This window comes from Dasypus novemcinctus, chromosome 21 (assembly GCF_030445035.2).
Source record: "Dasypus novemcinctus isolate mDasNov1 chromosome 21, mDasNov1.1.hap2, whole genome shotgun sequence".
Classification (NCBI taxonomy): Eukaryota; Metazoa; Chordata; class Mammalia; order Cingulata; family Dasypodidae; genus Dasypus; species Dasypus novemcinctus.
In genome coordinates this window covers 64,146,171-64,160,307 of record NC_080693.1, presented here as the reverse complement: position 1 = coordinate 64,160,307, position 14,137 = coordinate 64,146,171, and the positions used below count along the sequence as shown (strand labels likewise).

At 51.4% G+C, this 14,137-nt stretch overlaps 2 protein-coding genes across 4 annotated transcripts in view; both read left to right on the top strand.

Annotated features, from left to right (window-relative positions):
- The window catches only part of MAP3K14 (mitogen-activated protein kinase kinase kinase 14), a 47,921-nt gene extending 45,890 nt beyond the window's left edge, over window positions 1–2,031 (top strand). For all 3 annotated transcript variants that reach the window (XM_071210705.1, XM_058284374.1, XM_071210704.1), the window contains one exon: window positions 374–2,031. In XM_071210705.1, the coding sequence (XP_071066806.1) occupies window positions 374–538 (165 nt within the window). In that variant the 3' untranslated portion in view covers window positions 539–2,031. The remainder of the gene's footprint in view (window positions 1–373) is intronic.
- A 1,042-nt stretch (window positions 2,032–3,073) lies between these two features.
- SPATA32 (spermatogenesis associated 32) lies at window positions 3,074–13,735 on the top strand. The gene is made up of 5 exons (XM_058284372.2): window positions 3,074–3,152; window positions 10,702–10,756; window positions 11,590–11,650; window positions 11,970–12,973; window positions 13,618–13,735. The coding sequence occupies exons 1-5, from the start codon at window positions 3,140–3,142 to the stop codon at window positions 13,700–13,702; spliced, it is 1,218 nt and encodes a 405-aa protein (XP_058140355.1). The 5' UTR covers window positions 3,074–3,139; the 3' UTR covers window positions 13,703–13,735.
- The last annotated feature ends 402 nt before the right edge of the window (window positions 13,736–14,137 follow it).

The window sequence follows — 14,137 nt, the reverse complement described above, 5'->3', positions numbered from 1 at the left end:
AGGAGGCAGGTACATGCTTAGGGGCAGAGTCCCAGAAGCCAGTGTGCCTGGCCCAGCCCCCTGGGATGAAGACGTGAATAAGTAGAAATGACCCGTATGGAGTAGCAGGACATGACCTCAGATGTCCCCTGGGGAGACTGGGATCTCAGAGCAAGACTGGTAGTGGCAACTGAGGGGTCCTGAGAACCCACCCTTTGGCCAGGCAGGGCTGTCCACGTCCTCCCAAGTAAAAGGCAGCTAATGCCTCAGGGCTGCTGCATGGACAGAGGAAGACGAGTCCCAGTTTAGAAGGGGCCTGTCAGCCTCACATCTCTGGGTGGCTTCCGAGTCCTATGCCAGCTGTCTCCAGTCCTCTGGTTTGCTCTGTCCCCAGATCCCAGCCGCAGCCTTCAGCTTGGTGACCAAGGACGGGCGGCCCGTGCGCTATGACATGGAGGTGCCAGACTCAGGCATCGACTTGCAGTGCACCCTGGCCCCCGATGGCAGTTTCGCCTGGAGCTGGAGGGTCAAACATGGCCGACTGGAGAACAGGCCCTAGTCCTGCCTCTTGCCACCGGCTCCACTCTGCACACACAGCCTGCCTTCTCAGCGGCTCGATGCTGCCCTGAAACCCAGGACCAGCCTGCTTCCAGGGACCTGCCGTCCCTGGCCCAGTGGTGGGACCAGGGGCTGGCAGCAGCAAACCAGAGGCTACCTAAACGTCTGCCAGGATTTCCCACCTGAGTCCTGGCTGACCCTGCCAAGAGAACACTGTGCCCACGTGAGGAGGAGGAAGGCAGGAGCACTGCTCCTCTGGGAATGAAGAGAGTCTTCTCTGCCCTTGGCCAAACAAGCTGGCTTGACCCACTTGGAGCAGTGACCACTTGGCACACGGGGAGAGCAGCTTCCGAGTTGGGTCAGGGAAGGGGACAGGGCCCTGCCCCTTGATCTCCAGTCTGGAGTGAGGGTGTTAAGGGTCTCAGGACCTGCCCTCAGGTCCAGGACAAGATGAGGTGGCAGGTGTGCCTGCCCCTGGGCCAGGGGGAGGCATCTGGCCCCCTCGCCTGGCCACTCCTAGCCATCTAACCCCCTTTTAGTTCTAGGAACTATTTGGGTGGAGTCAGCGGGGGGGAGCCTGGTACTGGAAGTCTCCCTCGGTAGATGCACCACCTTTTCAGGTGGTTGCAGCAGAACCTGTATTGAACTCGGCTTCAACCTTGGACCAGAGAAGGAGTTTAACTTAAATGGTTCTCAGTCCCCAAGCATGTGCCCCCTTTGCTGCTGGCCACCACTGTTCCTCAGAGCAGCAGGCCCGTCATCTGTACAAGGGAAGGGTGATATGAGACCCACCTGACAGCAGTGATCTGAGGATGGGCATGACAGTGCAGACTCAGCAGGTGGGCACTCTTGTCACTTGGGCCACAGCTTTGAACATCCAGCACTCCAGCTTCCCGGAGAACCCCACTCGGGCATCATTCGCACTGACCCTACCCTGCCCCAAATTGCGGGGACACTGCCAGCTGCACTTTGCACTCCGATGGCTCCAAAGCACTTTCTTGGCTGCCCCCCAGGAGGGCAGGTCAGTGGCTCCACACAAGCACAAGTAATGACGTGGCCCCAAGCAGGCCAGGAGAACGGGGAGAAGGGACTCAAGTCTTGACTCGTCTACACTTATGTGACCCCTCAAACTTCCTCCAGATTTCTTTAAAATGAGCCCCCTCCCCCACACACACAACCCTTCCCCATTGCCCCAGCCCAGCCTCTGACATGGCGGGAGCTGATCAGGACTCATGTAGCATTAAATCAACTGTGAATCATTGGGGGGTGGAGTTCCCCTGAGACTCATCCTTGGGGGATGGCACCTTCCTGGGTCCTGAAGTTTGTCCTCATGTCTTGCCAAGGTGACCTCTGGCCAGCCATTCACATTGAGCCATACATGCTCCCCAGAGACCGACCTTGCCCCAAACACAGGAGGGACGCAGCCTTGGCACTGCCAGGTTTGGCTTGTAGGGAACTCTCTGTAAGCAATAAAGTTTGGGGTGATGACAAGTGTTTTCTGGGTCCTGGCCTGCCTGTCTCAGCCTCCTGAGCCTGATGGCTGCCTTCCTTTGCCTTCTGGGTGGGGTCTTGACAAGTTTACCCTTGTTTCCTGCAAAGATGTGGTCTGGGAGGGGAGCTGCTTTCTTCTACTCCTCCCTGCTTCCAGTCCCATCTCTGAGCTGTCCATTCGGGGCAGTTGGGCAAGATGCCAGCTGGGGGCAACGGGGATGTCCCTGGCCAAGCACTACCAGCCACAGGGGTGAAGGAGGAGGACGCCAGACCTGCACACTTTGGGCCAGTGCCCAAGTCGGGCAGCCTGGTACCCCCAAGAAGGAAGGAAGGAGCTGTGCACTGGGCCCTGGGATAGGAGGGGACAGACCACTGGCCAGAACAAAGGCTACCCCACCCCTCCAGTTCCTGGCTGAGATCTGGCTTCCAGGGACCTAAGCAAGGAGGGACGTGGACCCCTCCGCCTTCCAACTGCCTCCTGAGCTCCTGCTTGTGACCAGACATGACTCTGGGGAGTGAGTCCCTGGGGCAGGGGTTAAGGGCCTGTCTAAGGATCCATACAGGGTGCCTTGTCTAATCTGGCTCCACACCCCTGCACCACACACGTGTATGTGCACAAGGACACACGCACACTTTGGAGGAAAGGTTCTTGGGGGGGGAGGGTCCTGGGTCCCCAGAGGGGGTGGGCAGCGGCCTTGGGGCCAGGTGCCCGAGGAAGCGGCAAAGTCAGGTCCAGCAGACGCCAGGCTTACCCTGGCTGCCCTCCTCACCTCTCGGCCTGCTGCGGAAACTAGACACACCCTGAGGTCCTCAGAGAAGGGCTCTGGGGCGGGGGCGGGCTGGGCCCCCTAATCGGCCACCTCCGGCCCCCCAGCAACCCACCTGGGGGCCCTCCGGTGCCGGGTTGCGCTTGCTAGGTCCCGGGAATCCTAAGGTTGTTCCCTCCCCGCGGGGGTCGCCAGGGGGCGCGTCACAGAGGCGGCGGCGTCACAGGCGGCGGCGCCCCCTGCCTCCCCCGCCCCCGCCACCTCCCAGCCAAAGAGCGCACTGGAGGCGGAGGGGCAGCAGCCAGCAGCCCGCTCCCCGCCTCCCCATCAGAGCCTCGGCCGGCATGGGGCTGACAGGTGGGAGCGCGCGGCCGCGCGGGCGGGGCGGCGCGGGGCGCCAGGACCGGCCCGGGCGGGGGCCGGGGCTGCGGGGCGGGCTGGGGGCGGGAAAAGTGAAAGTGAGGGGAGGGGCGGGGCGCGGAGCGGGGGAGGCGGGCCTGAGGGGTCTTGCGGTCGCGGGGAGCGGGGAGAGTGGAGCGGGGAGGGGAGGCCCCTAAGCCTAGGGCCAAGGGTGGATAGCGTTTTGGACGGGATGGCTCTGAGGTCGGTTAGAGAGAAATGCACCGCCGGCGACTGGAGTTTGAGTCTGAAGCGCAGGAGAAAAAAGGGCGTAAGACAGAACTTGAACGTCTCCTGTGGCCACGGCCACAGGCTCGAAACTCCGTGGGGCAGGGACTGTATTTGTTCGCTATATCCTCAGACCCTGGCGCAGTGCCCTCGGGCTCAACTTTTTTTTAATCTAAATAATACACGCATGGGGTTAACTACTGAATTTATCCAGGAATGAAAAACAAGAGACCCCTTCCTCACTTTGTCTCTCTCCTTGGAGCAACGACGGTTGATCCACTTTGAACTCTTTTGCTAGTTAACTAATCTCTACAAGTTCACATGAAGGCTCTTGCTCGATTTATCAATTCAAGACTTTACCACCTTCCTGTTCTGATGGCACCGCCCTCCCTCATCCTCCCCAAATCAGTTGGTTTTAAATCTGCTGATACCTTTGTAAATTCAATGCTCATGTCTTTTACATTTTTCATCAACTTTAGACACTATCTTTTGACACCCCACCTAGTAAGATGAAGTGTTTAGTGCCCCTACCCTTCCCCTCCTCCCTGCCTTCTACCTCCCAAAGATTCTTACATATATTTTTTTTAATATCAAGCTTAACATTTACATTGTACCATAACTATAATCACATTTTTCAAATTTTGTCTATATGTTGATTCTAAAAGTTGAAAGTTAGGGCTTACATTATTGTGAGCGCATAACTACTCTTCACCACAGAGCTAGGTAAAATACCAAAATGACCTTTTCTCATACAGCTTTTTCTTTCCTGGAGTTTTTTTTTGTTTTTGTTTTTGTTTTTTTTTAAGATTTATTTATTTATTTAATTTTTTTTAGAAATTCAATCCCCTCCCTCTTTTCTTTCTTTTTTTTTTTTTTAAAGATTTATTTATTTATTTAATTTCCCCCCCTCCCCCGGTTGTCTGTTCTTGGTGTCTATTTGCTGCGTCTTGTTTCTTTGTCCGCTTCTGTTGTCGTCAGCGGCACGGGAAGTGTGGGTGGCGCCATTCCTGGGCAGGCTGCTCTTTCTTTTCACGCTGGGCGGCTTTCCTCACGGACGCACTCCTTGCGTGTGGGGTCCCCCACACAGTAGGGCACTCCTTGCGCGCATCAGCGCTGCGCCTGGCCAGCTCCACACGGGTCAAGGAGGCCCGGGGTTTGAACCATGGAACTCCCATATGGTAGACGGATGCCCTAACCACTGGGCCAAAGTCCGTTTCCCAATATTTATTTATTTATTTCTCTCACCTCCCCCCTTGACTCCCGTTTGTTCTCTGTGTCTATTTGCAGCATGTTCTTCTTTGTCCACTTCTGTTGTCAGTGGCACGGGAATCTGTGTCTCTTTTTGTTGCATCATCTTGCTGCATCAATTCTCCGTGTGTGCAGCCCCATTCCTGGGCAGGCTGCACTTTCTTTCGCGCTGGGCGGCTCTCCTTACGGGGCGCATTCCTTGTGCATGGGGCTCCCCTACGCGGGGGACACCTGTGCATGGCAGGGCATTCCTTGCGCGCATCAGCACTGCACATGGGCCAGCTCCACACGGGTCAAGGAAGCCCGGGATTTGAACCGCAGACCTCTCATGTGGTAGACAGATGCCCTAACCACTGGACCAAGTCCGCTTCCCTCCTGGAGTTTCTAATTGCCTTTTTCTTGTATTCTTTGGTTTTTATCATAATCTTATGTTTTCTTCCACCTTTACCTCTAGTCAACTAACCTATCAGGTTTTCTTTTCTACCACCCAGGACCCTCCGTCCTTCACCAATCTAAACTGGTTATAGGTCTCTGTCCAGTTAACATCCTAAAACTTAGCTGCTTTCCTGGGGTGGACACACTATTTCCTTCCTGACTCTCTTTACACCTTCATTTTGCTGCAGCATATTCTTTAAGTAACTTCCTAAGAAAGAGGATGGAGGTTTTCTGAGTCTTTCCATTTCCAAAGTGATAGTTTGGCTGGATGTAAAATTCTAAGTTGAAAACCATCCTCAGAATTATAAAGGCAACCACTGTTGATAATAAGTATGCTATCAGAGTCTCCTGCCTTGCAGGTAACTGGTTTTTCCTCTTTAGAAGCATTTAGCATCCTCTCTATTCCTGGTATAATGAACATTCACAGCATCTGTAGTTCTGGACATTCAGTGAAACTTTTTGTTTTTTGCTTTGTTTTTTTTTTCCAGTGAATCCTTTTAAACCAATTACTCATCCTTCAGGAAATTTTTTTTTTCTTTTTTCCTCTTCTCTGTTTGCTAATCTTTCAGGATCTCCTTTCTAGAACTAAGAATTGGAACTCCTATTGATACTTTTCTTTCACAAAGTCTTGATATTTTGGTTCCACCTTCTGAGAAGATTGCTTTATTTTCCATTCCTTTTTGCCAAAAGCTCTTTCTCTGATTCGTTATTCATAACATCCTATTCTTGGTTTTTGGATGGAATATATATTATTGAATATCTTCATGAATCTCTGAAGATTAGATTTTTCTTTAAAGCTTCCCTCTGTTTCTCTAATTAGCTCTGATACTTTCAGGTCATCTTTTCTCTTTGGCCTGTCACTTGCCTGTTGGCAGTTTCCTCAAATATCTGATGTCTTTGGTTGTCCATGCTTGAGTAAAGTGATAAAAAGCTGATTAAGAGCCTTGTGACTGTAGGTCTTATCACCTGGCAGGTGTCACATTAGGATGATCAGACAGTAACTTGGGAAACTCAATGCCAGGATGTGGTGTCTTCTGATGTCTTCCTGCGGAGTGGCCTCCCGGCTATGAGTACTACACTATCAGTGGGGACAGAGCATTTCCAGCCCCATCACTCCCTCTCTGTCCTGCCTGGCATCTCTGAGTTGGCCCCTCAGGCTCGCATGGACAGACTGGTTCACTCTCCTCCTATTTGATCCCTCTTCTTCTCTGCTGGATCCTACTTCATTGAGTGCCACTCCTCTGCTTTCCATATTCCAGAAACACATTGAACTGTCTTGTGCACTATTGGTTCTCCTCTTCCTTAATTGTTTGGTAATTTGTATTTTTATGCCTTCTCTGTCATTTTTGTAAGGTCTATGTCAAAAACCAGGTCAGGAAGGGAAAAATCAAAGTATGCTGTTTTAAGGTTCTTACACTACATATAAAGTAATATAATATCATTTGAAGGCAGACCATGACAAGTTAAAGATGTGTACTATAAACTCTAAAGCAACCACTAAAATAACACAAGAGTTATATCTAATAAGAAGATAAAATGGGGAAAGTGGATGTGGCTCAAGTGATTGGGCTTCCACCTACCACATGGGAGGTCTCTGGTTCGGGTCCCCGTGCCTCCTAGAGAAGGTGAGCTGGCACGCTGGGCAGGCACAGCGAGCTGATGCAACAAGATGACTCAATAAAAGAGACACAAAAGAGGAAAGACAATGAGAGACACAAAAAATCAGGAAGCAGAGGTGGCTCAAGTGATCGAGTGCCTCTCTTCCACATGGGAGGTCCCAGGTTTGGTTCCTAGTACCTCCTAAAGAGAAGACGAGCAGACACAAAAAATGGACACAGAGAGCAGACAGCGACTGCAAACAACGAGGGGTGTGGGGATAAATAAATAAAATAAAATCTTTGAAAAAATAAAAAGATAAAGTGGGATCATAAAAAGTACATAATTCAAAAGAAGGCAGAAAAAGGAAAAGGAGCAAATAACAGATGGGACAAATAGGAAATAGTAAGGTGGTGAGCTGATTGTCAATCATAATCATATTTAATATTAAAAGGTGGAGATTGGCAGGGCAGATCAAAAAGCATGACTCAGTTATATGCTTTCTATAAGAAACCAACTTTAAATATAAAGACACAAAGAGGTTAAAAGTAAAAGGATGGAAAAATGTGCCATGCTAACACTAATCGTAACAAAGCTGGAATGACTATATTGACATCACTCAAAGTAGATTTCAGAGCAAAGAATGTTACCAGGTATAAAATGGAAGTCATTTCATGACCAAGGCGTCAAATGATCAAGTGGACATAAGCAAAGTTAAATGTTTATACACCTGAAAACAGAGCTTCAAAATACATTAAGCAAAAACTGCAAAGAGAAATAAACTAATCTGTAGCTATAGTCAGAGGTTTCAACACTCCTTACTCAATAATTGATAGAATAAGTTAACACAAAATGATATAGAAAACGTGCTTAATACCACCTACTAACATAACCTAGTTGACATTTATAGAACACTCCACCCAACAGTAGCAGACTACATACTCTTTTCAAATTCACAAGTTAGAACAGATTTTGGGCCATAAAAAAATTCTCAGTAAATTTAAAAGGATCTAAGTCATACTTGGTATGTTCTCTGACTATAGTGGAATTAAATTTTAAAATAACAGAAAGATAACTGGAAAATCTCCAAATATTTTGAAACTTAAACTTCTAAATAAACCTTGTGTCAAAGAAAGAATCAAAATGGGAATTAGAAAGTTTTGTGAACTGAATGAAAATGGAAGCACAACATATTAATATTTGCAGCAGGAAGCTAAAGCTATAGCAATAAATGCCTATATTAGAAAAGAAGGTCTCGAATCAATGACTTCAGGTCCGACTCGAGAAACTAGGGGAAAAAAAAGTTACTGAAACCCAAAATAAACCAAAGAACATCAAAAACCCAAAAAGTGGTTCTTTGAGAAGATCAAAAGAATTAGTAAATCACTAACCAAAATGTACCGGAAAAAAGAGAGACAACACAAATTACCAGTGCCAGGACTGAGAGAGGTAATATCACTACAGATTTTACAAATAAGAGTAGTAAGAGAACATTATAAACAACTTATGCCAATCAATTTGACAAGCGAGGTGAAAAGATTCAAACTCCAAAAGCTCACTCAATAAGAGATAGCCTGAAGTGCCCTGTATCTATTTTTCTATTTTTCGAAGTTGAATTTATAATTAACAGTCTTCCCACGAAGAAACTCCAGGACCAGATGGCTTCACTTATGAATTCTCCTAAACATTTAAGGAAGAAATAATACCAATTTTATACAAACTCTTCCCAAAAATTGAAGAGGATGAAATACTTCTCAACCAATTCTATCAGACCAGCATTACCCTAATACCAAAACCTAATAGACATTACAAGAAAAGAAAATTACACACAAGTATCCCTCATGATTATATATGTGAAAATTCCTTTTTAAAAGTTAGCAAATTGAATTCAACAATATATAGAATATAGAAGACGATATGTCATGACCAAATGAGGTTATCCCCAAACGCAAGATTGATTTTCCATTAAAAAAATCAATTTATTTTACCATATCAACAGACTATAAAAGAAAAACTATATGATCATTTCAATGAATACAGAAAAAGCATTAATCAAAATCCAAAATCAACTCCTAATTTGAAACGCTAAGCAAAATAAGAGTAGAAGGGTGCAACTAACATCATACTTAATGGTGAAAGGCCAAATACTTTCCCTTTAAGCTCTGAAACAAAGCAAAGATGTCCACTCTCGCCACTTCTGTTCAACATTGTAGGGAGATTGTTGTCAGTCAATAAGGCAAGTAAAGGATTAAAAGGCATGCTGACTGGAAAAGAAGTAAAACTGTCTTAATTCACACACGTTGTTTATGTAGAAAATCCTATGGAATCTACCCCAAAAAGCTACTAGATATAGCTAATAAGATCATTAGCTTATTAAATAAAACTAATACGATTTTAGCGTGATTGCAGGATACAAGATAAATACATTTGTACAGTTGATCTTAGCCAAAAAGCCAAGAAGCGATGAATATATTTCTAAATATTCTCAATTCAGGCACACAGGCCCCAACTTGAGTTAACTTCAGACTCCTTTTCCTTCTACTCCCCAGTGCTGCTTCAGAGTTCATGCCACAGTTTCTCCTCCTGTCATATCCAGTTGCTGTTTACAAAAGGCTTGAGGCTTTCGGTGTTGATTAAATTGCCCAGGGAAACTGTCAGGCAAAGGAAGGGAATGCTCTGAGATGGGAAATCCAGGGAATACCAAGCTTAGGCAGGCAGAGGAGGAGCTGGAGGAGAGATTGTATGGAGGAGACCAAGGGAGCACAGAGGTCAAGGAGGTGGGAGGTTGAGAAGGGACCCCTGAGCTGGCTGTCAGGGGCCTGTCCCTGGTGGTGCAGCCCCAGCCCAGCTACCCAGCCAACCCAACAGCCCCAAGGCCCAAACCTGAGATATTAAATGCTGAGGCATGGATGTGTCCAAGTCTCAATCCCAGGACCTGCCATGCCAGGACCCCTCAGCCTCTACACCTCTAGGAGGAGGCCATGTTCATCCTGGTCCCTCTGATAGATTCCTGGAATCAAGTCTTCCCAGCCAGGGCTGTAGCTTCCTGCCATACCCCAGGCTCATGGGAGCCCAGCTGATGCCATGGTAGCTCCACCATCAACCCCAGCGGTGGTTGGAGGAGAAGTTTCTGCAGCAAAGGATACAAGCCTCCAGGGAGGGGGACTGGGGTGACAGGTCCTCCTCCAAGGAGTCGCTTAGTCTCCTCTGCAGAGGGTGATCCAAGCTTAGAAGGCCTCAGACGGGTATTAGCCTCACCTCAGACCAAGCGCCTGGAGTAAGGGCCTTGGCTCAGATGGGGATGGATGGCTCTGGGGTGTGTGATGGGGTAGAAGCCCAGGGAAGGAGAGGGCTTCAGGGAGGGAGAGGCCAGGACAAGGGTGAGCAGCAGATCCGGGGCCTGGCCAGAGAAAGTAGAGAAACAGGACAGACGGGCAGGAAGGGAGGGGGATAAGGAAGGCTCATTTGGATTGCAACGAGGCCCCCACAAGGACAGGTTCCTGGGTAGGACAGCAATGCCAGGCAGGGGAGTCAAGAGTTTTTGGAGTCAGATCTGAGTTTAAATTCTCACTTCAGCCATTAGCAGACATGAGACTTTGGGTAAATGGACAACTTTTAATTTTGAGGGTTTCCTAAACGAGATAGACATGAGGTGCTCAGCAGGATGCCTGGCATAGCAGGCACCCAACGTTGGGAGCTAATACTGGCAGCCTTAGCCCTTATGGAGGATGGGGAGGGATCAGGAAGTTGGAGGAAAAGCGAGGATGGCGAGTGGAGTGGAGTAGACATGGAAGATAGGGCTGGCGACATTGGCAAGGAGAGAAATGGAGAGGAGCGAATGGATGGGAGGGGGGTGGAAACGGGACAGGGGGAGGAACTGGGAGTTAGGGAGGAGGCAGGGCTGGGGTGCACCAGCACTATCCAGCCCTGGCTCCAGAACCCCACCGGAACCGTTCCCCACCCAGCAGCACCCCTGCCCTCACCTCCTTGTCCTCGACAGATACCAATGGATTTCCCTGCTGCGGCAAGGAGTCGGTGGACATTGTGGAGACACAGTGAGGACCAGCCCCCATCATCACTCTCCCCCCACCCTCCAGAATCACCCACCGATATCCCCTTCACCACTGCCAAGTGTCTTGTGTGTCCCTCAACCCAGGATCTCCTTCCATCTTGTCCCTTGCCAGAATCTCCCCAAAGGCGGTATCCAGGCCAGAGGGGGTTGGGGTACCTCCAGCTTGTGCCTCCAGGCCCTGGTCTTGGAGAAGGACTGAGAACGGTGGCACGCATCCAAGACATTGATTGGACCTGACCCTTAGAGCCACCTTGCTGAGGACAGAGCTGTCAGGATGGGCGTGGGAAGTGCTGAGGAAGGAGTGGGGCCGCCAGGCCGAGCACTGAGGGCAGGGCTGAGACGGTAGCAAACTGCTGACCCCTCCAGCCACAGCCCTCTGGCTGTTTGGAATCTGCCAAGCTGGAGGTGGTAGGCAGGTGGGTGGGAGGGTGCTGCTCTGGGCTGCTGCCTTGGTGGGGAGCTACATCCTTAGCATTAGTTCTCAAAATGAGCTGAAAGAACCCCACATGGACTCACCTGGAATGTTTGACAAAAAGGAAGCTTTCCAGGCCTCACTTCTGACCAGCTGAACCCCTCTTTCAGGGAGGGGGTGAGTAGGCAACTCTCCAGGAGCTTCCTACACTCACGGCGGGTTGGGAATACCACTCTAGGATTCTTGGTGGGTCCGGCAGCCAAGGGAGTGGATGAGATAGGCAGTCTCTTGCCAGTCCCATTCAAGGCAGAGCGCCTTGAGGGCCCCAGAGACCCCCCTTCCCAGTGAAGTCACCCTACCCACCCCAGGGACCCTGACACCCACTCTGTCTCCTTCTGTCTTAGGAATGACTTACACCTACGGCAGTCCCAGTCCCAAGGAATACAAGAGGAAGATGAGAAGGAGGTAATTGAGGTCAGGGCCCCTTCTCATGGGAATGTGGCGAGCAAGGGCAGGGTTCTTTGAGGCTCGCCTTCCCTAAATCCTGACCAACCCCTACCCTTGACAATTCTGGGGCCCTGGTATCAGGCCAGTGTGGGTCCCCTCACCTACCCCAGGCAGATCTCTGCGGGAGGCAAGTGGGTGGAGGGAGGAAGCAGTGCCTGGAGGTGGGGGGTGAGGGGGGTGGGGGCGGGGGCTTGCAGGGAGGGCTGGTACCTGAGAGGACCTCAGGGGCAGGGAGCTCCAGCTCTCAGCTCCTCGGCTTTCATTTGAAACCCTTCAGCTGGAACCAGAGCCGCTGGAGCAGGTGTCCCCAGCCAAAGTGGACTTAGACTTGGACCCAGACCTGGAGATGGAGTCAGATGTAGACATGGAATTGGAGTCCAAGGTTGCACTGCAGCCACTATGGCCAGCAGACACGCCCAAGGCTGAGGCCGGGCAGGACCTGACCGACGTGGAGTCCTACGATGAAGACCCTGATCAGCAGAGGTACACAATGGAGCCGGTCAGCTCCTGCACGGAGGCGCTGCCGACCCAGCAGGACTTGAGCCAGTGGAACCTGAAGTCACACTCCAGCTGCCTGAGTTCCACGGAGGAGCAGCTGGCGGCCACCAGCCACCGCTCCATCTGCGTGCAGACGTCCAAGCACCTCTTCAGGGCAGACAAGCTCATCCAGGCCTCGGAGCACAGCCTGCAAGAGGCGCTAAGAACGCAGCTCAGCAAAGGCCACCCAGTAAAGCTGACCTCCAGCCACCCAAAACAGCAGGCAGCCCCCAACCCCACCCTGTGCTCCGAGAAGCAGCCCCAGCCCTCCAGGGCCCAGGCACCCCTTCCCACCCGGAGCTCCCAGGAGCTGCCGTCCAGCCCCTGCCTGTCCTCCTCCAGTCTCCCCCTGGGGATCAACCTGTCTGAGGTGATCAACTTTGCATCTTCCCTGGCCGTGGCCTCCTCCAGCAGGAGGGACCTGCCCAGTTTGGAGAGCACAATCAGAGCTCCATCCCAGAAGACTCTGGGGTCTCCTACCAAGCCTGCCAGGGAACCTGCTGCCCAGCCCCCCATGAAGGAGCTACGGCCGGAAGAGCCCGTCAAGGTGCTTCCTGAGAGGCCACATGAGAAACCACGTGAATGTGGAGAATCGCAAAATGCTTGCAGTCGGGAAGCCGTGGGCTTCGCTAACTCTTGCCTGGATTTCAGCAAGCCAGGGGTCAGGAGGGCCACCATCGAAGGGAAAGTCAAGTTTCTCCAGCCCCCGGCCTTGGCCCCACCACCTCAGGCAGCCAGGAAAGAGTACGTGAGGGTTGGCCCAGCCTCTCCCCCGAAGAGTATGTCTGAGTGTACCCCAACTCCTCACTCAGCTGGGTGGACGTAGGGGGACAGTGGAATGAGGGGCTGGTGGGGAGTGGGGTGAGCTGTGTTATCTCAACCTCGTGACCTCATAAAGGCTGCTGGAAACAAGGTTCCAGTGGACTAAGGTGCAGTGCCAAGCCAGGGCGGAGGAGGCCTGAGGACCATGGAGGGTGAGCGCTCGAGGCCAGGGGGAGTGGGCGTAGCTCAGTGGTCGAGCGCCTGCTCCCATGTACGAGGTACAGGGTTTGATCCCTGGTGCCTATTTTTAAAAAAAAGGGAAAGGGCCATTCTAGCCTTAGGAAGCCTCCACCTGGGGTAGACGACCTCACCCACAACAAAGCACCCAGGCTGATATCTGAGGAGGGCCCTGGGCCCGGCACCCTTCAGTCAGTGGAGAGGAGAATGCGGGAACCGCTTCTCCAGCGCCCTGGCTCTTGGTGATGAATGGACACAGAGCAGAAAGCCAGCTGCTGTCAGCGTCAGCCACAGGAGGAGGACGCCTTCTTACCCAGAGGCCTCGGGTTCGCCCCACCCCCGCCCCTTTCCGCCAGGGCCCAAGTGACGCTCTCTCTTTTGCATTGCAGCGCGGTGCCGGGAACCAAGAAAGGGAGTCCATTATTGCTGCAAATCCATTTTAAGCTGGCATCCCCCTCATCCCCAGAGAAATGACTAGACAAAACCAATAAAGCCTCCAGTGCTGGCCCCCCGCTCAGAATTTTTGTGCAAATGCTCCTGGACCAAGCAAGCACACCTGGCTGCAGGGTCTGGTCCTGAATTTTTAGGGCTGCCATCACCTTTTTTTTTTTTTTTGAGGTACCGGGGCTGGGGTGTGAACCTCAGACCTCGTATGTGAGAAGCTGGCGCTCAACCGCTGACCCACCTCGGCTCCCCCCACCGGCATTTTTCAGCTACCCCTACTCCCACTGGCCCCCCTGCCCCCAGGGGGCCCTGCCACCCCTGTTCTTTGCCATCTGTCCCCCCTGCCCATGGGCACTTCCCCTTCACTCCCACCTTCCCAGACCTGTAGCCAGGAGGAAAGACGCAGGACTAGCCTGGGAGGTCTCGGGACTCTTCAGTTTCTCAGACCGTGAAGTGGAGGATCCT